The sequence below is a fragment of the Zeugodacus cucurbitae genome, chromosome 4 (genome assembly GCF_028554725.1).
Source record: "Zeugodacus cucurbitae isolate PBARC_wt_2022May chromosome 4, idZeuCucr1.2, whole genome shotgun sequence".
Taxonomy (NCBI): domain Eukaryota; kingdom Metazoa; phylum Arthropoda; class Insecta; order Diptera; family Tephritidae; genus Zeugodacus; species Zeugodacus cucurbitae.
In genome coordinates this window covers 25,498,437-25,524,886 of record NC_071669.1, presented here as the reverse complement: position 1 = coordinate 25,524,886, position 26,450 = coordinate 25,498,437, and the positions used below count along the sequence as shown (strand labels likewise).

Sequence of the window (26,450 nt, the reverse complement as noted above, 5' to 3'; positions counted from 1 at the left end):
TTTAATTTATATTACTTTAATTATGTAAGATAAAAAGTGATTTAAAATGCGTTAAATTTATCAATTTAGTTTTAATTACTAAAACATATCAATCTAATTTTAACATCAGATTGTCCAAACGCTGTGTAATGGCATTACCTACAGCCCTGATACGAATGTCATCAGAAAGATTTGTTGTGAACATACATACCGATAAAATTATTTGCACGCGTGTAAAATCCTTTCACATAAACGGTGGGTCTCTGGAAAAAATTCTGTGATATAAAATTCAATTAAAATGGTGTTGTAAAAGAAGAATATATTAATGTCGTTGCAGGTATTTAGAGCATTTACACCACTACGCTCCGCTTCAGCGCTATTGTGGAAATCGAATGGGAAGTATTGCATTAGCGACTGCATATTGAACATTGCCAACAAAGCACCATTTAGTTTCCAACACAATACTGCAGATCCAATTCTCAAATCTGATACAAATACTTCAAGTGCAAAAGGGTCAACTTTAAATTCCAATTGGGGCACAAAGAAAAATAAACGAAAAGTAAGGTTACGCTTTACCGACATCATGAGTAATCCAGAGATTGAAGCAAAGCTAGCACCATTGCGTGCTGCGGTGTTGGAGCAAGGTAATTTGGTGCGCGAACTAAAAGTTAAAGGTGCGCCAGAGATCGACGTTAAACGTGCTGTCGCCGAATTAAAAGCTCGTAAAAAGATATTGGAGGACCGTGAGCTGGAACTTACACCAAGTGTCGTAACTTTTGATCGTTCGAAAATGGAGGACTTGCTTAAACGTCGTTTCTTTTATGATCAAAGTTTTGCAATTTACGGTGGTATCACAGGCCAATATGATTTTGGTCCAATGGGCTGTGCGCTGAAGTCGAACATTCTCTCATTGTGGCGTCAATTTTTTGTCTTAGAGGAGCAAATGCTTGAAGTAGATTGTTCAATATTAACACCAGAACCCGTTTTGAAAGCTTCTGGACATGTGGATCGATTTGCCGATTTGATGGTGAAAGACGTTAAAACTGGTGAGTGTTTCCGTCTTGATCATTTGATAAAGAATGCTTTGGAAAAATTATCAAAGGAGAAAACTGCAACACCAGAAGTAAAAGCCGAGTGCGAAGATATTGTTATTAAACTTGATGGCATGAATAAGCAAGAGATGTCTGACGTGCTTGCAAAGTACAACATCAAGTCACCATTAACTGGCAATGATTTGACTGAACCCATTGAATTCAATTTAATGTTTGCTACGCAAATTGGTCCTACTGGTTTAGTGAAAGGCTTCTTACGTCCAGAAACGGCACAAGGTATTTTTGTAAATTTCAAGCGTTTACTTGAATTTAATTCAGGAAAATTACCATTTGCTGTTGCTCAAATTGGTAATTCATTCCGTAACGAAATATCACCACGCTCCGGACTTATTCGTGTTCGTGAGTTCACAATGGCGGAAATTGAACACTTTTGTGATCCCACCCTTAAAAATCATCCAAAATTCGAAAGTATTGCCGACACACGTTTGACACTGTATTCGGCATGCAATCAAATGGATGGCAAATCGGCACAACAAATATCAATTGGAGAGGCTGTAAGGAACAATTTGGTGGCGAATGAAACATTGGGTTATTACATGACAAGAATTCACCAATTTCTTTTGACAATTGGTATAAAACCAGAATGTCTACGTTTCCGACAACATATGAACAATGAAATGGCCCATTACGCTTGCGATTGCTGGGATGCGGAATGTCTTACCAGCTATGGCTGGGTAGAATGCGTTGGCTGTGCCGATAGATCCGCTTATGATTTGGGTCAGCATACTCAAGCGACTGGCGTAAGGCTGGTGGCCGAGAAGCGTTTGCCTGAACCCAAAACAATTGAAGTATCTGAAATCGTACCGAACAAACAAACTTTGGGAAAAACGTTTAAAAAAGACGCGAAATCAATTACAGATGCTTTGTCCAAACTTTCTTTGAGTGATGTGAACGAAGTGGAACAAAATTTGAAAGAAAAGCAAGTATATGTGCTCTCTCTGCAAAATGGTAGTGAGTTCAAACTGACTGCTGATATTATATCCGTCAAACACAGCACTAAAACTGTGCATGTCGAGGAAATTACACCAAGTGTCATTGAGCCATCTTTCGGCATTGGGCGCATTATGTATGCTTTGCTTGAGCAGAATTTCCTATGTCGCGAAGGTGATGAACAGCGTTGTTATTTCACTCTGCCATCCGTGGTTGCGCCTTTAAAATGTTCAATTTTGCCGTTGTCTAATAATGCTGATTTCAATCCATTTATACGTCAGTTATCACTTGCGTTAACCAAGGCAGAGCTTTCCCATAAAGTGGACGATTCAAGCGGATCTATTGGCCGTCGGTACGCGCGTACTGATGAAATAGCCATTCCATTTGGCATCACCATTGACTTTGATACGCTAAAGGAACCTCACACTGTAACTTTAAGAGATCGCGACTCTCTTAAGCAAGTACGTATTGGAATTAACGAAGTTATAGATGTGGTCAAAGATCTGTCTACTGGAAAAGTACTTTGGTCTCAAATTATGGAAAAATACCCCGTATTCGAACAACAAGAAGCTACAAAGTAAATAAAGTCATGCATTTGAACAATAAATATAAACATTTGTAAAGTTTTCGATTTTTTTTAATTTTAGAAACTTATGTTATAATATTATCCAAATCAAGCTTAAAGCATAAATATAAATTTGAAACCGCTTTAATACGAATATTCAAAGTGCTGAGTTTATTTTATTAAAATGTTTAATTTTGTAATTTCAGTTGGGTCTTAAGAGCCTGCTACACGTTCAGTATTTATCGAGATATTTCCTGTATCGCGATATTTATTGAACGTTTAGTATGCAATATTGATGAATAGTGATCCATATTACAAATAATTTAAATATTTTGAAATCCAGCTCACGGATAGTGGATCGCGAGATAAATTGAACGTGTACCATATTTTGTGATTTACAAGACCGAATTGGTGAAATACAACAGTGCCAAAATTTTAAAATCAACTTTATTCTAATAAAATGAAAAAAAATTTATACGATGCTAGTTGTGTTTTCACAAAGAAAAATATTTAAAAAAATGTATATGTTTATTTTTTCGTACATTTTTTTATAAAATGTCGGAGGAAAACCGAAGAAAATCGTGTTCTTGCTCCTACAGTAATTCATTATAAGCTTCCAAGATGAGTTGCACAGCTCTGGCAAATATTCTACTGTAAACGTGAATTATATGAATAATAAAATTAAATAAATAATAAAAATTAATTGTTGATTTTAAAATTTTGGCTTTATTTCATTTCGCCAATTAGGACTTGTAAATCACAAAATATGCTACATTTCAATATTTATCAAGCGATCCACGATCAAAATTTCAAAATATTTAAATTATTTGTGATATATGGATCGAAACCCATCAATATTGAATGCTAAACGTTCAATAAATATCACGATACAGGAAGTATCATGATAAATATTGAACGTGTACCAAGCGCCTTACACTATGGTAGGCACAGTGGGTTCTATGTAACCGGAACACTGAGGTTTCAATCGGCACCATTTCTCAAAATTATATAAGGAATATTTTGGCATGCATAGTAGCATTGGTTGATTATTCTTTATTTATATAAAAAATTTAGGACTTCCACATTTTAATTAATTTGTTCTTTGTATGTGTAACGAAATATTTGATCATATGTTAACTAAGATTAAAAACTAATCCTTGCTGTAAGTAAAGTTCTTTTACAGAAATTTTATTTTAAAAGAAAATTGCCAAATATTTTTAGAAATATTGATCATCATTTATGTAAATTTATTTGAACCATAATTCCATCCATTCAGCCACAAAGTGTTACAAAGTCAAATTATCGAATAAAAATTACAAAAGCAACTTGCAAACATATGGCGTTTTGACAGCTGATATCGAAAAAAGATGCTTTATGAGAGATGAGATGATTAGACCTTTCCTTTCCGGCAGGGATAGATAATCGTTACTACAACAATAACAACAAAAGAGATGCGAAAACATGTGGTTCAAATTGGAGTTGCCACATACAAATGTAATTGGAATCCAACTCATTTCTTAGCATACATTTGTTACTTTATGTATTATTAATAATAATTATGATGATTTAAATAATTTACTTTAGTTTTAGTAAATATCTAAAATATCTTTATCCAACGCGCTCATTATGTGGACAAATAAAATGATACATCTTTTCAGTCTGGCATACTTCCATATGGATTCTACGCGAATTGGGCATTTGGCGTGCGCTTGTAATACAAAATCAATCTTGCAATAAATAAGTTTGACATAAGTGTGTTCTTATTTGTATTGTGTGCAAGAATTTCTGTTAAAACATGTGGTATATTGCTAAGAAAAGTTTCTGAAAGACGCAATTAATTGTTTGATGCTTTTAAGTTGATTTTAGCGCGTTGAATGCGACAATAACTACAAAGTTAGTGAACATAAAGCGGAAAATCATTAAAAGGCCAAATCACTGCAAACTTTGTAACCGCGTGCTTGGTTGGCCAAAAAGCACACCATCACAGTTGTTGTCAAGTTCATTTATCGAAAGATTGTAGATAAAACGTATTGTGCTCCTTTTGAACTTTTTCCCACTGAAAGTGTAGATTTGTTACTTTTGAAAAGATGAAATACATTTTAGTAACTGGTGGTGTTATCAGTGGTGTCGGTAAGGGTGTTATCGCATCATCCTTCGGAACATTGTTAAAATCATGTGGTCTTAATGTAACGTCAATTAAAATAGATCCATACATCAATATCGATGCAGGAACATTTTCACCTTATGAGCATGGTAAGTGAAAGAATACTCCTTATACATCAATTACTACTTAGCATTACTTTTAAATAATTATGATGTTGTCAAGATTTTATTTGTGAAAAATCACAGAAAATTGAATGCTGCGGAAACGTCATCATGATAGACCAAATATGTATATTCATGTACATTTGTATGTGAATTGGCAAGCATTCAAAATAAATTTGCGTAGATTTTTAAGATTTTTTGTCGCCATTTATAAACTCCAAATTTAGCACCATTTGTTGCATTGAATGTTACACGTGGTAGATATCGCAACTAAAGAAAATCTGTGAACAATTTTTGTGATTATTATGCACTTGTTTTAGAAAATGTAACGTAATTTATTTTAAAATAATTGATGCATATATACATTTTTATGAGTGATTTCGCTACGGTATAATCATAATCTACATGTACATAAATATACTGGAACTCATATACTGACGGATTTGTGATTAAGTTGTTTAACAGGTCCACGTGCAAACTACTTAATACATAAATACTTATAATGTTGTGAAAAATAAAAACACTTTTTGCTTTTGTAGTGTAGATTGTAAATTTTTGTGTATAATATGTGTACAGTATACTCTCGAAAAGTAAATCGATTGGTATTTTGGGTAATTTACTTATTCGAATAATTTACTTTTCTAAATATATAAATCTAAATATATATATTTTTATTACCATATAAACATATGTTTTAATTTAATTATCGGACAAAATGTATTCTCAGTTTCAAGTACCTGCAATTTTCTGATATAATAATGATTTTTCGACTTATTTTACGAGAACAATATTTACTTGAAATTCAAAACAAAAAAAAATAAATTAGCCAACAAAAAACACGTTGAGAAAGTAATACCATAAATCTAATTAGATATGCAATAGTTTGTGTGCTTCATTTAAAAAGTATCAGGAATATTTTCGTTATTCATCACAACAAAACAGCTGGGTTTTATTAGTTTAGAAAATGACAATTTAAAATGGAGTCAATCTCAATTATACAGTTCTATATTAGGTTGTCAAATATTTCTCATATTTTTATACTCTCGCAACAACAGTTGCTAAGACAGTATTATAGTTTTGTTCACATAACGGTTGTTTGTAAGTAATAAAACTAACGAGTTAGATATAGGGATATCGGATAAAAACCACGCCCACTTCCCATACAAAGGTTAGGTTGAAAATTACTAAAACTGGGTTAACTCACTAACGAAAAACGTCAGAAACACTAAATTTTACAGAAGAAATTGCAGAAGGAATCTGCACTCAGATTTTTTTACAAAATGGAAAATGGGCATGACATCGCCCACTTATGGGTCAAAAACCATATCTCAGGAACTACTCCACCGATTCGAATGAAATTCGGTATGTAATATTTTCTTGACACCCTGATAACACGTGTGAAACAAGGATTAAATCGGTTCACAACCACGACAACTTCCCATGTAACTCAATTTTGAATTCTATCTTATTCTTTCACTTTGTAATATATACATAAGGAACCAATGAAGATAGCGAAATAAAACTTTACACAAATACTGTATATGATCTTTGGCATCACTTGTGAAAAAATTGTCGAAATCGGATTATAACTTTTCAATGCCCCGGATATCGAATATGAAGAACTCAGTGCCCCAAGGTAACTTTTCACCGCTAAATCTCTCAGGTATCTTAATTTAATTTAGAGGAAATATTTTTCTTCTAATAGTGTGTCTCTGTACCAGTTATGGTTAAGATAGGGTCATAACTTTCCCTAGCTCTCATATACCTAATTATAGGATTTTCAAATTGGCGAGTGTATAAAATGTTCGGTTGCACCCGAACTTAGCCTTGGGGCATATGGGGGCAGCTCATAGTGGATGATTCCCTTCCAATCCCACCAAACACACAGCAAAGCCTTCCTGGCCGTCAATCCCGTATTGGCCACTGTTTGGGACGATTCACCGGCCTTCGACCACGACCGTTTTCGCTTGATATTGTCGGTATGTGATTCATTTTTCGTCGACAGTCACCATCCATTTCAAAAATTGGTCGAGTTCGTTCCGGGTCAGCAGCATATCGCAGGCGTTGTATGTGTAGCCAAACTCACATCTCCTGGACGATGTCACGAGATGCCACATATCGGTCTAACTCGATGTGTACCATGATTTGATCGGTATTCGTCGTCACAGGTCTTCTGCCGGCTGGCTTATTGATGGTGTCATTTTCACCCGCTCTGAATCGTCGAAACCCTTTCTTCGCAGTTCGCAGTGATAGAGTACCATCCCCCAAAACGCCATTAATCTCATGGAACGTTTTTCTAGCGGGTTTGCCTTTAACAAAAAAAAAAAACTTTAAAATAGCGCGAATTTCGGCGTTAGCGAACTCCATGTTTACACGGCTATAACTGCTGAACGCAATATTCAAACTAAAAAATTAAAAAGAAAACGCAATATGCAAAACAAAATGCATAGCGTCGTTTCGTAGGTTATGTCAAGACCTTTCAAAGATGTATAGTATTGCCAGCTACGAGCTCCGTAGCGCTTCATACATAACCGCGAAGTTCAAAAGACAAAAAGGCGGAAGGGAGATATTTGACAACATATTATTATGGCTAGAGGTTCACTACTATAAAACAATAGAGTGATTCTTACAAGATTGCACGAACTGCAAAAATCCGAGTACACACACAGCACAAATCAATCAATCAGCTAAATGTGTATATGTTTGTACATATGTGTGCATTTTTAATATGACAACAGACATAGGATTGCAATCGTTTTGCTACTAATCATTGCTTGAAGCTTAACATGAGCTTTGATGTAGCATGTTTTGAAGCCTTTGGTTATTTAATTTTGCGTGTTGTTGTTGTTGTAACAGCATAAAACACTTCCCAAATAATTTTAAGGAATACTTCCGATTTAACACTCCTTGGCCGGATAAAAATAAAAAAAAATCGGCTTTGTAGAAACCGTTTGTTGTTGTACAATTGCACGGATTAAAAAAAAACCCTGCTAGTGAGACTTTTGAAAGCAGAATTTAGGTGCTGTCCTATGTGGAAACAGCTGGTGAACCCATTCACAAATTAAATGTGTATACGTACTGCTAGCTAGCGATGACTAGTCAAGTTTCTGCTATAAAAGCGTTTCTTAACTCAAAAAACTAGCAGAAGAAAGCGTCAGCTGATCGCATGAGATCTGCTGGTTTTTGTCGGTGAATTTTTCGCTAGCAGCACCTAGCAGTCGTCAGATGTAAAAACAGCTTTTGAATGAATTTTATTAATTTTTGTTTAATAAAATTGAAATTAAATTTTCATTAAATAATGATGAAAACACATATTTTGAATGTTTAAAATTATTAAAAATTTAAATAAAATAATTAATTGATTTTTATATTATACAAGTTAATTTAATTTTCACTGTCATTCATTTACTTTAGTTTAGTTTAGTAATATTGAATTATTTTTTAGATGTAATACAACGTAATTGCCAAAAACAGCATTCAGGTGTCTATCTGCTAATAGAAATTAAGCCAGCAGAAGCTACTTTTACGTTTCCTTACTTTCACTGTGAGGTAACTTGTCATTTTTGGCACTCTTCCTCTCCCAAAGAGTCAACAGCTGCTAGCATTACTTTTTTTACTCGTTCTTTTTGAGATTTTATTGTTAATTTTAGCACAGTTTTACCAGATAGCTAGCAGCTACTAGCTGTTAAGAAAACAACGCCTATTGTAACTTCTTAAAGTTAATAATAGTTACCACCGAGCTCAGTTTTATTGTCAGATAGAATTATTATCAACACTTTTGTTTGGGTTCCGGAAAGATATCATAAAACATACGCAACTTTAAATAAGTGTAAACATTATCCATAAGAAGGGAGACCCCACAATCTGCGCCAACTACCGTGGTATAAGTCTCCTCAATATCGCATATAAGGTTTTGTCGAGCGTATTGTGTGAAAGACTAAAGCCCACCGTCAACGAACTGATTGGACCTTATCAGTGTGGCTTTAGACCTGGAAAATCTACAATGGACCAGATATTCACCATGCGCCAAATCTTGGAAAAGACCCGAGAGAGAAGAATCGATACCCACCATCTTTTTATCGATTTTAAAGCTGCCTTCGATAGCACGAAAAGGAGCTGCCTTTATGCCGCGATGTCTGAATTTGGTATCCCTGCAAAACTAATACGGCTATGTAAGCTGACGTTGAGCAACACCAAAAGCTCCGTCAGGATCGGGAAGGACCTCTCCGAGCCGTTCGATACCAAAGGAGGCTTCAGACAGGGTGACTCACTATCGTGCGACTTCTTCAATCTATTGCTGGAAAAAATAATACGAGCTGCAGAACTAAATAGAGAGGGTACAATCTTCTACAAGAGTGTACAGCTCCTGGCGTATGCCGATGATATTGATATCATCGGAAGCAACAACCGCGCCGTTTGTTCTGCGTTTTCCAGACTAGATAAAGAAGCGAAGCGTATGGGTCTGGTGGTGAATGAGGACAAGACGAAATATCTCCTGTCATCAAACAAACAGTCAGCGCACTCGCGTCTTGGCTCCCACGTCACTGTTGACAGTCATAACTTTGAAGTTGTAGATAATTTCGTTTATCTGGGAACCAGCATTAACAACACCAACAATGTCAGCCTTGAAATCCAACGCAGAATCACTCTTGCCAACAGGTGCTACTTTGGACTGAGTAGGCAATTGAAAAGTAAAGTCCTCTCTCGACGAACCAAAATCAAACTCTATAAGTCGCTCATTATTCCCGTCCTGATGTATGGCGCTGAAGCGTGGACGATGACAACATCCGATGAGACGACTCTTGGGGTTTTCGAGAGAAAGGTTTTGCGCAAGATTTATGGTCCTCTAAACATTGGCAACGGCGAATACCGCAGACGATGGAACGATGAGCTGTACGATTTATACGACGACATTGACATAGTTCAGCGAATAAAAAGACAGCGGCTACGCTGGCTAGGTCATGTTGTACGGATGGAAGAAAACACTCCAGCTCTGAAAGTATTCGATGCAGTACCCGCTGGAGGAAGCCGCGGAAGAGGACGACCTCCACTCCGGTGGAAAGACCAAGTGCAAAGTGACCTGGCTTCACTTGGTGTTTCCAGTTGGCGCCAAAAAGCAAAAAGGAGGAATGAGTGGCGCGCTCTGGTGGATTCGGCTATAATCGCTTAAAGCGGTTCCTACGCCAAATATATATATATATAAACATTATTTCATTACATTCCTTTCTATATGAATATTCCATTCAATTAAAATATGATTAATCTGAATGAATTAACGGAGATACATATAAATTCATGTGAGTAAATATGTGGTAGTCGATGCATACACATTTACCTACTCATTCCGTGCAAATCTGTCATACTTCATTATGCTGGAAAGCAACACACTCTTCAATGCGTCCACTTCCGTTTGCAGCAATAACAGTAGCGACCACAGCAACAGCATCTGCATGCTCCACAAAGCCCCCAGTGCACTCATGCAGGCAGTAAGTTTGAAACGTCAGTCGGGTTGCCGTTATGTCGCGTCTCCTATCCGCCTAACCACAACTATTGGCAAATTTGTGTGGTGAGTGTTACGTGTTGACCGAACGTAACGGCTCGTATCTGCACAGTCGGTCTGCCGAAACGCCGACCGACGCTAGTCACAACGTCCGCTACCTCACACTGACCCATGTGCGCGCTCCACGGAGGCCTATTAATTTTATGGGCACATGAGCTGCGTTATATTGGCATGTGTTATGAATGTACTAGTATATGTGCACCAGCTTCGTCATAAAACGTGTTGAAGGAGTGTCTGACTTCACGACTCATTTTGCTGTTCGTCAGGCAGTTGTGTGCTGGAGAACGCACCATACCACAAGCCAACTAATACCGACCATGGCTGGTACATCATCATCATCATCATCGTCATCGTCATCACCATCATTACGTTGCAGTCAGTAATATACAATGTCCGATTACAATAAAAACAACACCCATTAGTCTCTACTTTCATCCAGCGACAAGCTGACCGGTCACTCCATTCCACCTCATGCCTCACAGCTATAGCATTTTTGCTTCGTTTCGCTCTTAATGGCTGGTTGGTTGGCTTCTGCTGCGAGTGCTATTTTAATATTGCGTGTATGCATTTTCAACGCATACATACATACATACATATGTGGCTTGGTCGTGTGTAACACGCTTTCGTTATATGTTCCCCCACAGGTTTATCAATAACGCGCCCGGCTGCTGTCGATTCTGTTGCGCGAGAATGCCAGCTGTAACATATGTGTGCGAAAAGGGAATGTTTAAGTCGAAAAAACGATAATAACAATAAAAAAATACAAAAAGAGTGAAACAAACTGAATTGCGTTTTGCGATTTTATGCGCCCCGTTTTGCTCTGCTCAACAGCCATACTCGACGCATATTTACTGCCATCCATTTGGCAACATTGCGGCCAGAATGGCACTAGCCACCACCAGCCCCAGCTCCAGTCATAGCCACCACCATCGGTCGTCGGCAGCAACATTTCTGCGCGGTTAGGCTTCAATGATTGCGCTCTACAGCTCTCGTGTCCCTCGGCGGCCAACGCAGCTTAGCTTAGATCACCCTGCTTGGGACGGTGTTGCTGTGATTATTGCTGTGCCGTCGCCAGGCGTAATTTGCACGCCGTGACTGCGGCTGCCACACTGTGGCCAAGTTGCCATGCCGTGCGCCTTCTTGCCCACATGCTGTTTATCCGTCTGCCCGTTCGTCACATGCCCATGTGGCCATGTGTTGTGCCCGCTCCTCCATTTGCCTGCGAAATGCTTTTCGTTTTCTGTTTTCTGTTTTTTTTTCACAACGCTTTTGGTTGTCGTTCTTTCATGTGCCATGCAAGCCCCCTCGCGTTGGCACACACACTGCACACTCGAACTTCCTTCGCCTGACTGCTTGCTTGCGCTGGCGAAAATACGTGCCGTGTCGGCGCTCTGTTGCTTTCAGATGGCTTTGCCAACAAGCTGTCGCAGCAGACTCGGTATGTTTGTTATTGTACATTCGCTTGTTGTTGTTTTTGTTTCAGTTGCCGTGCGTTGCCAAGCGTTATTTACCATCGTCATTGTCATCATCAACGCCGCCACCATCGCGAACGCTGCCACATTCAAGTAGCCGCCACTGCTCTTCTGACTGCCTGCCAGCCAGTCGGCCAGTCATTAAATGTGTGGCATTTGCACATACAAATGCACATGGGCTGTGGATACACCGACATTCTTATTTACATTCAGTCGCTTATTGGCAAATAAGAATAATGTGCCATTGAAGTCGTCGTCGTCGCTTGCATGCTCTGGCTGTGACTGCCAATGAACCAGTCAGCCGGCCACCAAGCCACCAGCGTGCCAGCCAAGCAGTCATCCATTCAGCTAGGCCATATGCGTTGGTTGCTCTTTTTTAATTTTATTTCTTATTTGCCTAATGGGCAGTCAGTCGGCTTGCTGGGCAATTTTCGCGTTGATTCGTCGCCGTCACCGTCACCTCTCGCTATTGTCGGCGGCGACGTCGTAGTAATTTCCTTTTGCTTGTGCTTCTTCTTCGTTTCGTTGAATCGCATATAAATTCTCCACCATTTGGGTGGATGCGTGTGTATGTCGATAACGTCACGAAAAACGCCACTAGCTCGCTTGTTGATGATTGCCAACTCCGGCAGTTAGTTAGCTGCCTACCAGTCGCCAAAGCGTTTTAATTTTGCTGTCTCCCGCGTTTTTCCTTTTCTGCGTACTTGTGTTTGTTTCTTTTTTGTTTTTGTTTTTTGTCACTTCACTGCATTTGTTTGTTTTTTTTTTTTACCTTTAGCTTTTCGCTTTTACGACACATTGGTGCGCACCTACCCTAGCACAGCGCCACACACTTGCTCGTAACATTTTTTGCTTACCTTTCAGCCTGCTCGCTTACTTTGCTTGCTGATTTTTTCCGTTTCCATTGTGAGTTTTTAGTTGTCTGTTTCTGTTTTTGTTTTTGTCTGCTATTGCGTTGCGGTGGTGCGCTGCGGCACTTCATTTCTTTTTTTTGCTTTGCTGAGTTTATTTTTCGCTCGCCAGTGCCAGCCTGCCAACCGTCATTTGGAATGATTTTGTCAGCCAACCAACCAACGAGCCATGCAACCAGCTAGCCAGCCATCCAGCCAGAGCGTGCTGCGTCGTCGCGCCAACTGCTTTTTGTGTTTTTTTTTTTCGATTTTTTTTCGAATTTTTTCATGCTTGCCTCCATTGCTGGCGGTTGCTTGTTTTCACTTTGTTTTGCTTCCATTTCATTCGCTTTTGAAATTTGCGCTTGGCGAATTTCAGCGAACGCACACACACGGTGGCCGAGTTCTACCCCTCACGGCACGGCCTCGGTTTGGCCTGACGAACAGCCGCACGTTTTGCCAGTCAGTCGGTAGCGTCTCCTGTTTGAATAGTTGTTGTTGTATTTCGTCGCTTTTCGTCTGCCACTGTCACCTCGCTCTGCATGCCGTGCAGCCAAACAGCCAGTCATCAGCCATCCATCCTCAACGCGTTAGCGTCATCATAATCATCATCATTATCGTCGTCGTGAGCAGTAGCAGTAGCAGCAGCAGCAGTGTAAAGGCAGTGGCTAAAACAACTACAACAACAAACATAAGGCACACCGTTGCGGCTGGTGCTGTGTCGCTGTGTGCAATCCGCGGTGAGCCGTGTGCTGCGGTTTTGTTATGCTCGTCATTGTTGTTGGCACCGCTGTCGTTGTACACATGTGTGTATGTATGTGGTGTGCGCTCCACTTGAACAGCCCAAATTGTATGCTCACAAGCCTAGCGTTCAAAGCGCGCGAATACACGCCATTCGCGTCTACCCTTCTCAACATGTCGCGCCGCGGGCTTCACCTCTCACTAGTCGACATCGTCATCATCATCATCATCATTGTCGTCATCGGCAAGCGGAAGGTTTGATTTTGGTGGCGTCGTAGCCTTATGGCGGCTGTTGACTGTCTGGCTGGAGAGCTGACGTTGGTAGCGTTGGTGCTGGTTGCTGGCGCGCAAGGAGGAGGCAAAAGCGTTTGCCTTTGCGTTTCACAAATGCGCTTCCACACGCTACTGCTCGCTGTTTGCTGCTAATTCAACGCCTGCCCAACTGCCTCGCTGACTTTCTGCCTGCAGCGGCATGGCCGAATGTGTTGGCTGCCTTGCTGGCTGGCTGGCTGGCTGGTGTGTGACTCTGCTCTGCTGAATTTTCAATTCAGTTGTGAGCCGACTGCAATCAGCAGTGGAAGTGTGTATATTTTAACACGTGATAACGCGAACGTGAACGCGCGATTCAAGTCTGTTTTGTGTTTTCTATATATGTACATATTGGCGTGCGTTTGTTTGCGCGTGTGAGCGTGTGACCATCGTTAACGTCACTACAACGTTCAGAGTTACAACGCGAATTCATAGGAATATATTCATTGGTTGGTATCCAGTCATTTGTTTGCGTACTGATTCGTTAGTTAGCTGACTTGATTGAGGCGTTGCGCGTCCCCAACATAGACACCTACATTGTGTGTGTGTGTGTGCACCATCACCTGTTCCAAAGTCATGCTGTCACCCGTTGCCAACACTTTTATCATCGTCATCAGCCAGTTGATTGGTATTGTAGTAAGGGCTACTATTAGTTTGCCAGTCGCTCGTGGTACTGGCGGGTCCTTTTGCATTTGTCTGCTGCGCGCGTGTGTTTTATTGATTTTATATTTCATGCGACGTCTGCATAACCGCCACCAGGCGACCGTGTACACCCCGCAACCACCTACCTGCCTGTTGGATAGCCTGACTTCATTTCGCTATATATGCCAGTATATAAGGACTCATATATGCACATATACATTCATATGTATGATATATGGTTTATATATGTCTACATATGTACATATGTATGTATGTATCTTTCCTGCCTATTGTTCGTGGTCCCCCTTTTGCTATATAGCGCCGCCGCTGATTACTACAATTGTTTAACTGCACCTCCTCTTAACTACTGCTTAGTATGGGTTTGCCATAATATTGTTTCTATGATTACTTTATAGTTCGTTTTAATTTTCGCGCTTATTAATGGTGTTTACATACACTTGTATGTATTTACATTGGTCTGGTTGATTTGCTATTTCACAATTCTAAGGATAAAGAGACCTTCCGTTAAGAAATAACCTAGTTCGAAAGAAATCATTCACAACTTATCATATTATATGTACATATCTACATATAACACTCCAGCTCCGGGGTTTTATTTATGCTTAATTATAGTATGTTGTTATTGTTGTTCTTCAATTCCGAAATATTTGTATAGGAGACCCAGGAGACGAAGAACCGGCCATCAAAACAACGTCAGTTATTTAACTTTACGGGTGATACAAGTACTTTGATTGTATTCTTAGCCGATTTAGCTTTGTGTGTTTGCCGAATCTTCTGGTCCAATCTGCTCGCTTTTTCGAACAATGCATGTTTCAAATTGAACATTTGTTGTCTGTAGCGATTAGTATAAACAGTTTCACAAGGTTTTAGGAGCCACACCATTTTTTTAGTGGACTTCCATGTTCTTAATTTCTCACATCAAAATCATTATCTCTGAAGCGTTTAAACCATTATTTGCGTGGTCCGTCAAACAGTAACCACAGCTAACTCTTAGGCAATATGCTCATCTCATCATCCCTTAGCCTTTAAGTGAAATCGTTCTGCAAAGTGTATAACTTGGATTTTAACACTATACTATGTCAACTTAAATTCTGTTAAGATTCTCGAGGTTAGAAATATTATTTAAATTTGTTAAGATCGTAATGTCACTTTTTATAGAATTATAGGTTTTTTTTTCATCTAATTGGGATATTTTTGGAGAATTAAAGTATTATTGAATTAGAAATTAATTATTTTTAGTCTTTGGTATCACAGTTTGGTATCAAATTGTGAGCTACCGATATTATTTGTAACGATACTTTTATGTTATTAATTTACAACGATGTCAAATATTTATTTACAATTAAATTTTAAATTACCTCAAGCTATATAACGTATTATATTATATTTTACACGAATTAACCAAATGTTGGATTACACTTTCGTTATGTTGTCGCTAAGCGTAAGCAATACTCGCGTAGTGCGCCTAGTAATTTCAATTTCCTTTACGTTTCGTGTAAATTTGTGGAGGGATATCTTTTAATATCCTTTTAATTGTATTTACAGATAATTTTTTGAATATTTTTATTCTTGTATTTTTATTTACAATGTGCACCATGCGCTAATTTGCAACTGTTGCAACTTTGTAGAATTTTGTTGCGTTTCCTTTTTCGTTGTTGTGAGCGTTATTATGTGTTCGCATTGTGTTTGTGTTGTTTGTCTTGTTAGTTTTTAAGTCACTCGGTTGATGAAATGTTGTGTAGAAAGAACATGCTAAACTTTTTTGTCGGCATTGCGACGCAATATCTACTTATTACTTGCTGGGCGTTTGGTCACAGCCGTTGACGTCGTTGTTCTGGTTGTTTTTGTTAGCACATTCCGCCGTGAATGCCCAAATGAACGCGTTGCCAACTTGAGTACTTGTTTGTCCGCGAATTACCTATACGTCGCTACCTTTGGTTTCCTTTCAGTTTGCGCTGTGTTATCGCATGCTCCCACACTTTTCTACAACACAACTGCTCATGTATGTATGTATGCAGGTGCCTTAGCTATACTTCACTGTGTGGCTGCGTCATGCCGGGAGCAATTTACTTTGGTTTGATTTCAGTATGCGCCTCCAGTGCCAGACTGCGGCATTTCTGCTTTAATTCTTTTTTCGTCTTTTTCTGTGCTCTGCGTTTTCAGCTTATTTTCGCTTTTGAGTTTTGCGCGCTTGTGTTTTTTGCACATATCCATTTGCTTGTTGAGCCGCCATAAAGGCGAAGCGACAGCGTATGCGTCGTTGTTGCTGCTGTTGTTGTTGTGTGTTTGGATGCGAACGAGTGTGAAAGCGGCGAGGTATTTCCTGCTGTCGCTATAGCGCGAGAAATAAAAGTCACAAAAATAAACAATAACAATAAAAACGACAACGACAAAGGCGAAGGTGATGGCGACGAGACGAGAACAGCAACAGCAACAACAACAACAATAATATAACGACAACGGCAATCTGGCAATCGCAGTGAACTTTTGTTCACGGCACGTAAAGCCGCCAGCGCCAGTGTCAGCAACAACACATGCCATCAACGCCGCCGCCTTCATCATCCACAAAGCTACCAAACAAAGTGCCAACTGACGCCGCGACATTGCGTGGACAGAGCGACCAGAAAGCGAAGGAAATTGAAGAAAAGCGAAGTGTAGCGCGGTAGACGGAAGTGCGATGGTGGTGGTATTGGTGGTTGTGGTGTCAGTCGTCCTCGGGGACACGTGACGAAAGGTGGGGTAAGAATATTGCAAAAGGGCATGGAAAATTTGCGAATCGCGCATGAAGTGCGGAATACAGCAAAGCGCGACTACACCGCCACCGCCAACAGCCACCATAATACGTAAAACATAAAGTAAGTAACAAAAGTGACAGTAGCGCAAAGGAGCGTTGAATAGTGCCAACTGAGTCAGCAGCGAGCAGTCAGAAACGCGGCACATAAACTCAACAACGACTAACGACAGCAAAACCCATCAAAAGCAGACACGAATCCCAACAAAAGCAATAACGACGGCAACATAACAAAAGCAACAACGGTCAGAAAGCGCGTGCAACGCATAACGCTAACTTTGGATAGCACTGAGCACACACTCGTACATACATACATACTTGCATATGTAGATGGATGGAGGAAGTGGATGGAGGCCTGAGCGTGTGAGGGGGCACATCATGCAGACACATGCGGCGCTTCGATCGACTAGCTAACTTGAATGTGTCTGTGTTGTTGGGCCGCAGGAACGCGACAGCTGCAATTACTGCTGTTTGAAGCCTTCGTCGCCAATAACGGGAGACCATTCACATTCACTATGCTGCATTGGCTTTGACGCTTCGCTAGCCTTGATGTTGTTTTCTGTTTTCTTTAGAGGGGCAGCGGATGTTGGTGGCGGTCGTGGTAGTTACGCTGTTGATATTGCTTTTAGCATCACCGTCAGTAGTCTGGTTGGTTGGTGACGATGATGTGTTCGTTGTTGGCGGCATTGCTTGTCTCCAGCGAGCGAGTAAAATGTACAGCTGCGGGTATATAGTCGGATACATACATATGTATGTATGTGCATGGATATAGTTGAAGAATGAGGAATGATTTTGCTTGCTTATTCGGCACCCTCCTGATTTCTGCCGTCTCGCTGGTTTCTGTCGCCTAATGGAATATATTCACATGTGCGTACATACACACAAGCATATGTCTGTATGTGTACTACTACACTTGTTTGTACAAATAAAGGAAGGTGAGGTGGTCGGTACATCTTAAGTTCTTACTCGATGTGCATGCTAACATATACATATATGCACATATTAACGTTGTACAGTTTTACGCTCAGAAGTAATTACAAATCGCCAAGGTAATGTCAACTAAGATTGGTTATCGTGTGCGTCCTGGTTGCCTTGTCTTTCGTGAGCTGGCCTGACACCTTAGTACAGACATCATACATACATATGTACACTAAATCAGAAAGATTACTTGCTTCATACATAACGCCCTTATTTGCGTTGCTTAAAAAGCGAAAGTAAAACTGTGTAAAAGTTAGTAGCGTGAGATGAGAAATTATCGAAAAATTTAAAACTTACTGAACCAAATAGGTTTAGATTGCTGAAATAACAGAACTTGGTCGAATAAAATCCGAGTAACCTATATATATACCTATATGGTCGCATGAGTGCGGTAGGACGCAGCTGGGGAAAGCTTCAGACTTGCCAGAATATCGATCTCCGGACAGCCACAGGTTGCCTCTTGATGTCTCCGGAGCCGAGCCGCCTACCACAGCCATCAAGAGTCTATACCAACCGAACTTCGGATGCGACAGACTTTCGACAAGCACTGAACCCCTTTCACAGAGGAGCCATTAACACCTTCATCGACTCCTTCCCTGTGAATGGAGTACTTGGGGATAAAACACCACCCATCGCAGACACCTATTTCGAGTTGCATCGCGAAACCAGAGTGGCCCTCGCACAACTTTAACTCCTACTTATCCAGACTGAACCCCGACATATTCAATTATGTCCTCTATGCAAAATGTCGCCGCAATACACTAACCACACCTTTGCATGCCCCCATAAACCCCACTCCTCTAATACACTTTTCTCTAATTTAGGCTTACCAGTTCAGGCAGGTTTGGGTAACCACAACAACAACAACATTAGATATTATTTGAAGTAAATCAAGAATTTTGTGTTTCACAACGATTTCTTTTTTAGTGATACTTCAAGTAAGCGTTTTAAGTTATTTGCGCTTGTCAGATGAGCTATGCTAATACATATACATATTTCTTCGCTGTCCTTGGGCTCCATCTTCTGCTACGAAATTACTTTTTCAAATGTGGTCCACCCAACAGTCAATCGTTGTCCTGTTCCAATTCCTTCCTTCTACCTATCCCTCCTGGGCCGCCATTCACATATTCGTTTTAGGCTTTGTCGATTCTCTGCATTGAAGCGTGTCGTGTGCGCTTTTGTTGTGGCTGCCCTCACCTCCGCATCGCCTTCTTAATCAACAACGCATTCGTCGCCTACATCGCGACGAACGTGTCAAATTATCCGCCAGCTGCATCTGTTGTTTGGCGCGCAACTAGACGTCGTTAACGTCGACGCAGTCACTTTCTTGGCGCTCGGCGCTCAGTAAACGTCATTATCATGCTCATGGTGAACATCATCGTCATCCCCATCAACGCCGTCCTCAGTTCCGACGTCCGATTCACCGTTTCTTTTTTTCTCTTCGCGACGCGGCGGCTGGTACTCTAATTTTTCGTTGTGTGCGAACACACACATCCAATGTGTATGTGTGTAAACGTTCAAGAATGGTGTCATTATGTGTGTAGGCTTGTCGTTCGCACCATCGTGCTGTTTGCCATACGCCAAGCCATAGCTATGTATGTAAGTGTTATCTTCGCTCGCCAACCGTCTGGCTGTTTGACTGCTGTGTGGCCGGCCAGCCGATATAATTCGTATTGCTTTGCAAAACCTCCGTTTGTCGGTGCACGTCTGTCCAACCGGCAGACAGTTAGCGTTTCAGCGACCTAAGCGGCTTTGGCTCCCCTGCCGCTTTCGTCAGCATTTCGCTTATATGTATATTGTCGGCTTGTGTGTGCCCGTCTGGCGGCGTTTACTGCTACTTTGTCTTGCTTGTGTACGGTCCTTCTTTCCTGCGTTGTGCTGTTCGCAGGTTGGTTGATTGGTTGGTTGGAAAGGCTTTGTTTTTTTATTTTATTTTTTATTTCTTTTCCCACTTGATTTTGTTTTTGAAAAATCGCTGCCGACATTTCGCTTCCAATTCGTCGTACGCATTGCCTGCGGCCGTGAGGTAGTTAGCAGCTAGCAGCGAGCAGTTCGTAGCCTTCGTGGTAGTTGTTCATCATTGACGTCGCTGCGCTCACACGCTCACTGCTCACTGCTCAGTCATGCACAATGCTTCACCCCACACTCCAAGCCACTCCACTACATCGATCCTATATGCCGTTGCGCCATCCAGCCTGCTAGCTAACTGGCCGTTCAGAGCGGCAGTTAGGCTGCTCCGCAATCAGTCGGATGTGAACGTTTCAATCAGTCAGCAGTAATAAACGAATCGACGCGCGCGCTTCTCAACATACTTGTTAGTACGAGTATATAACGCTTAACATTCGCTTTACTTGATTTGTAGGATTGTGCACTGCAAAAGTAATCAACATATAAAACTGGCGTCACAAAGCGGCCCTTCACACATGGCACCAAAGAAGTCTACGATTGTCCTGAACGTTGAACAATTCATACGCGACGTTCAAGAACGGCCCGCCATTTGGAATCGTAATTTCCATTGCAACAAAGCATTTCTAGAACAAATGTGGGACGAGCTGTCCTCCGCACACAAGCTACCCAGTGAGTACTTGGTTACCATACGCCGCCGAATAAGCACATTTTTCTATGCTTGTTTTGGTTTGCGACTTTTCGACTCAATTTCTTTGCTCACTCATTTGCTTTTGTTTTGTTTGTTTCACGTCTTGTGTGGCTTCTTCAATGACCGGCTCGTCGCTACTATAGAAGTGGTGCTTAAGGCTAAATGGAAGGGTCTGCGTGATAATTTTCGTGTAGAATACAAACGCATTCCACGCTCGGAGCAAGGCGATTTCTTAGTGGAACCGGCAACATTCGAATCGAAATGGCTGCATTATTATGCGTTGTTGTTTTTGAGTGAGTTTTTGCAATAACCGAAAGTGAATTTTGTTTTGTGCTAACAACAGAGAGGAACAGTATTAAGCAGTATAAGAGTAAACGTAAATTTTTTATTTATCTTAAAATTTCTGCGAATAAAAAGCTTTTGAAATCATATTTGTCAAAGAAACGACTGAGTCCACAAACGCCTGCTGCTTAGTGCTGCTTTTCTGTTCTCGTCTCTATTTATGTACATGTGTGCACATGCTCAAAAGTAATTTACTATTACAGCTGATCATATGCGTCATCGCATGCCTAAAAGCGAGCCGGATCAGTCCTACTACTTCACGCAGCAGAGTCAAGATTGTGAGAAGACTGTGGTTGAACCGGACCTCACCAATGGGCTCATTCGTCGCATGCAGGACAGCGATGAAGAGTTCGATGAGGACGATGTTGATGAGGATGATGATGACATGGCAATACCAACACCACCAGCTGCTCATACACAGTCGGTGACTTCCATCAAAACAGAGGATGCACGCTCAATACTGAAAAACGCTGGCGTACTACTACGAGCTGCACACCTTATAGACGATGACGATGGCGAGAAGGAGGCACAAGATTTGTCCAAGAAATCCATGGAAGCCAACAATAATAACAGTAATGTGAATAAAAATGGCAACAATACTACGTTCTTAAGCAACGGCGCTTCTCCTTTACTGAGCGCTTGCATGGGCAACATCATTACCACCATCGCACAAACAACCACATCCATCACACCACCCTCAACACCCATTACCAGCATAGTCAGCGCAGCAAGTGTGGCGTCGAATTCGATGGCAGCCGCAACACAGCAACACAAGAAACGCTCTGTTTCACCGCCACCACTGTACAATAAAGCACACCATCCGCCGCCTACAACTACGGCCGCCGCCACGGCGCTAACAACAGCCGTGGCCGCAGCACTTAATAATGAACGTGATGAATTCGCTTTAAATGGCAACAGCAGTTGTTTGCACGGTAGCCACGAGCACTTGAATTTCACCAAACACTCGTATGCGAATGGCTTAATACCGGCGCTAAAGTTGAAACGTCCGCGCTTGTCGGAGGACAGCAATTTTAATGGTTCATCCACGATGGACAACACTGCTCCGATTGTGCCGGAGGATGACGACTACCACTACCTGCTTAGTTTGCATCCATATATGAAGCAGCTGACAGCGGCGCAAAAGCTGCGAATTCGCACCAAAATTCAAAAACTAATATTCAAGGAACTCTACAAAGAGGATTTGGAAGAAACCAAATAAATTGTAGCGTTGTTGTTTATAGTTATAATAGAATTAGTTGCTCATTTAATTGAAAATTGTGAAGACAACTTCTTTCTCTCTTTAGTTTTGTAACTCTAAAGCTCACTATATAAGACTGTACATATACATATATATATATTATATATAATAGTATATAAATATACATACATATATATGCATACTTGGATGTATTACCTAGTTGTAAGCATACGTACATACATAAATACAAATATAACAGTACACTGTTTGGTACGCCCACAATGGACAATTGAATATGAAAATCTAGTTTGAACGTTTCCGAACGTTATTATTGCTTAAGTCAGAAATAAAACATGAATTTGTGCTAAGGAAATGTGTAGTTTTAAATATTTACGCAAATCAAACAGCAATTTATAGTCTTTTTGTGAGGTAAGTAGTGCGCGATAAACTTTTTATCGATTATCGATTTCAGCGATAGCCAATTTCAATCAATAAGATTGTATTTATTAAATGATGCCTATGGAATATATGTATTTATATACATAAACAATTAAATAATCTTATTTTCATATTTTTTATAATTAATATTGTTGGCGCAACTGATAAAGAATTTTTTTTATTATATTTCCCAGGTGAAGTATATGTGCTGGATGATGGCGGTGAGGTCGACTTGGATTTGGGCAATTATGAACGGTTTTTGGATATAACTTTGCACCGCGACAACAACATAACAACTGGTAAGATTTATCAGAAAGTTATTGAGAAGGAGCGTACTGGTGAATATTTGGGCAAAACTGTGCAAGGTAAAATGATTTAAGATTTTAAATTATAAAATTGTAAACTGAATTATTTGCTATATTTCTAGTGGTTCCCCATATTACGGACGCCATTCAAGAGTGGGTTGAACGCGTGTCTCAGCGACCAGTGCAAGGAAACTCCCAGCCGCAAGTGTGTATCATTGAATTGGGTGGCACGATCGGTGACATTGAGGGTATGCCTTTCGTGGAAGCTTTTCGTCAATTTCAATTTCGCGTAAAACGTGAAAATTTCTGTGTTGCGCACGTTTCACTTGTACCCTCGCCACGTTCGACGGGTGAACCGAAAACCAAACCAACACAAAGTTCTGTGCGTGAGTTGCGTGGTTTTGGTTTGAGTCCAGATTTAATAGTTTGTCGTTCGGAGAAACCAATTGGTCTCGAAGTGAAGGAGAAAATCAGTAATTTCTGTCATGTTGCGCCAGATCAAGTTATTTGCATACACGATCTGAGCTCAATATACCACGTACCGTTATTGATGGAACAGAACGGTGTCATCGAGTTTCTCAATGACCGTCTGCAGCTGAAAATCGAGTCGTCAAAACGTGATAAGTAAGTGAATGTGTATTAACTTGATTATTAAATGTAGAAGTTTATTGTGAAAAATTATTATAAAGAAGTAATCACAATTAAATAAAAGCCACATATATAATTCTAAAGTCCTGATTACGAAGAATATTTTACTTTTATAATGTAACGACATTAATTCGAATATATATTTTCCGTTACAGATGCTTACAGCAATGGAAAGACTTAGCACGTCGCTATGAGACGCTCCGTGAGGAAGTGAATATTGCCATTGTGGGTAAATATACGCGCTTAGAAGATTCATACGCATCTGTGGTGAAGGCGCTCCAACACGCCTCACTTGCTGCTGGCTTTAAATTGAACTTGAAATTCATTGAAGCCTGCCACTTGGAGACTGGCACGCGTGACAAGGATCCTACTAAATACCATGAGGCTTGGATGCAGCTTTGCGACAGCGATGGCGTTGTGGTGCCAGGCGGCTTTGGTTCACGTGGCATGGAAGGCAAGATAGTTGCATGCAATTGGTGTCGCGAAAAACAGAAGCCCATGCTGGGCATTTGCTTAGGTCTACAAGCGGCTGTTATTGAGTTTGCACGAAATGTGCTCGGCCTAAAAGATGCCAACACAACGGAAATCGACGCCAAGGTTGGCAATCCGCTCGTGATTGATATGCCTGAGCATCACACTGGCCAGATGGGCGGTACAATGCGTTTGGGTAAACGTAGAACCACTTTTTCGGATGAGAAAAGCGTTATAAAAATGCTCTATGGCAATCCGAAAACCATTGATGAGCGCCATCGACATCGTTACGAAGTAAATCCCAAATATGTGCCCGCATTGGAGGAGCATGGTATGCGTTTTGTCGGCTACGATGATGAGAAACGGCGCATGGAAGTGATTGAGTTGCGTGATCATCCTTATTTTGTTGCCACACAATACCATCCAGAATACTTGTCGCGACCGCTCAAGCCATCACCACCATTCCTTGGACTCATATTGGCTTCGAAGAAGCGGTTGGGTAATTATTTGGCACGTGGTTGTCGTTTGTCACCACGTCAGCTCTCCGATGCATCATCCGATGAAGAGCTCTCTGCGGAGGAGTGCGAGAAACTCGTCAATGCTGTGAAACCATTGCAATTGAATGGTTATCTATCGCCAGCAACTCCCACGCGTCTTCCAAATGGGCGCGCTAAGGAGGACAAACCGAATAGCAAAGCAGCAGCAACGGAGGAAAAGCAGTTGAATGGTGACGCGAAAGTTAACACGCCTACGTCAGCTACCAATGGTTACAGCAGTAATGGCAATGCGCGTTAAACATGAATATAGCATAGGAGCGGTTTTCCATAAAATATAAGAAATGGTTAGATAGCGATAATTCAATTGGTGAAATATTTAAAAAACTTAATTTTATTAGTTTATATTCAATTGCATACATGAGTTACACGTTTATAAAACTTCCCACATTTTTTTCAATTAGTAGCATTCAATTAAATATCTAGCTCCGCAAAAACATTTGCGTGTGTACATTCATTTTGTGTTACTGGTGTGAGCGTGTGTTGGCGGGCCCGATTTTGAAATTACTTCTACCTACCCACCCACGCACTCACTCGCTCGCGCGCTCCCTGTCTTTGATTGAGGCTGAGCTAGACGTCAACCTGCGCACTATTTATAAACCACCCGCCACCTGAAGCGCTCACACCAGCAATCAAAATAAAAAAAACACGAAAATATATAATACATATCTCTTTGTATGCTGCTAATATATTTCTGAATACTGAGATTTACGCGTATAACAATTCCAAAACTACGTTATCGCGAATTTATTTTTGTATACTTATTTTTAAGATTTCAAATTGAAAAATTGTACTGCTGAAATAACGTTAATGTAATTATCGTCTAGCAAAAGTGTATACAGTTTGGCAAAGACCTTACAGTCTAACTTGAATGTAGACAATTTCTTGATTATTTATTATTAATTAGCGAAAAATTGAATCCTTAAACGTCAGTTTTTAAGTTTTGTTTACTTGCATACATTTTTGACATTCTAAATACTGTTATTTATGTACAGACGTGTAATTAGTGCCAGTAACTCGGGGAAAATATTTTTATTTTTTTTTTTTACTAAAGTATTATATTCGACATTCGAAAGTTTAAGTTGAGTTCAGCAACTAGAACACGTATTTTTTCGTTTTAAATACAATTTAATTTCTATTGCTTTCAAATTACAAGTCTAGTTAGACTGTAAGGTTGCAATCAAAGAAATATATATTTTACCTCTTATTTTTTAATGCAAAATTTGTATGCTTTCACAATATTATTTAAAGTTTGAAGTAGGATAAAAAGATTGCGAACACGTGTTTTGTTAGTTTGTTAGCTTATAAGGATTATATATGTTAAAAGTGTGCCAGTTTATATATATAAAACTATGTTTTTTATTAAAAATTATTAAAAAGAAATTCTAATGCTTCCCGTGTGCCTAAATGAGGCGAGTATAACTAGAAAATGAATTGAAGATTGGCTCATTTATAAAAATCTCGTTACTTTTTCTATGAAATCTACACTGAATTGTAATTTAAAATTATAATTAAACCTATGACACTAGGTTTTTAGTAATATATTAAGTTAAAATAATAAACGTAAGAGCAAAATGAATTAGTTTTTATTTGGATTGAATTATTCGCGCAGTCGTAGCTGTAGAATTAATTGGCGCCCAATT

General features: G+C 40.1%; 2 protein-coding genes across 7 annotated transcripts; both read left to right on the top strand.

Moving 5' to 3' along the window:
• Positions 1-103: 103 nt before the first annotated feature.
• LOC105215873 (glycine--tRNA ligase) lies at positions 104-2,748 on the top strand. Of its 3 annotated transcripts, none has more exons than XM_054229127.1 (2): positions 104-234; positions 317-2,748. In XM_054229127.1, exon 2 carries the CDS (start codon positions 563-565, stop codon positions 2,600-2,602), a length of 2,040 nt encoding a protein of 679 aa, XP_054085102.1. In that variant the 5' UTR covers positions 104-234; positions 317-562; the 3' UTR covers positions 2,603-2,748. The 3 variants fall into 3 exon arrangements, with proteins under 3 accessions (XP_054085102.1, XP_011188345.1, XP_054085101.1); XM_011190043.3 differs by having other exon boundaries at positions 110-234; positions 296-2,748; XM_054229126.1 differs by having other exon boundaries at positions 125-234; positions 293-2,748.
• Positions 2,749-4,273: 1,525 nt separating this feature from the next.
• Positions 4,274-25,860, top strand: LOC105215877 (CTP synthase). Of its 4 annotated transcripts, none has more exons than XM_011190051.3 (4): positions 4,274-4,839; positions 23,024-23,194; positions 23,257-23,758; positions 23,938-25,860. In XM_011190051.3, the coding sequence occupies exons 1-4, from the start codon at positions 4,674-4,676 to the stop codon at positions 25,046-25,048; spliced, it is 1,950 nt and encodes a 649-aa protein (XP_011188353.1). In that variant the 5' UTR covers positions 4,274-4,673; the 3' UTR covers positions 25,049-25,860. The 4 variants fall into 4 exon arrangements, with proteins under 4 accessions (XP_011188353.1, XP_011188356.1, XP_028898485.1 ...); XM_011190054.3 differs by lacking the exons at positions 4,274-4,839; positions 23,024-23,194; positions 23,257-23,758; positions 23,938-25,860 and adding exons at positions 14,083-14,272; positions 20,618-20,832; positions 20,995-21,144; positions 21,397-22,925; XM_029042652.2 differs by lacking the exons at positions 4,274-4,839; positions 23,024-23,194; positions 23,257-23,758; positions 23,938-25,860 and adding exons at positions 15,786-17,341; positions 20,618-20,832; positions 20,995-21,144; positions 21,397-22,926.
• Positions 25,861-26,450: the final 590 nt, after the last annotated feature.

What these genes read in the sequence shown, in the direction of transcription:
- LOC105215873 (XM_011190043.3), top strand. Translation starts at nt 305, where the DNA reads ATGTCGTTGCAGGTATTTAGAGCATTTACACCACTACGCTCCGCTTCA.
- LOC105215877 (XM_011190051.3), top strand. Translation starts at nt 4,674, where the DNA reads ATGAAATACATTTTAGTAACTGGTGGTGTTATCAGTGGTGTCGGTAAG. An exon ending in ATTTTCACCTTATGAGCATG is followed by an intron (nt 4,840 to 23,023) that starts GTAAGTGAAAGA and finishes TATATTTCCCAG; the next exon opens with GTGAAGTATATGTGCTGGAT. An exon ending in GAGTCGTCAAAACGTGATAA is followed by an intron (nt 23,759 to 23,937) that starts GTAAGTGAATGT and finishes TTTCCGTTACAG; the next exon opens with ATGCTTACAGCAATGGAAAG.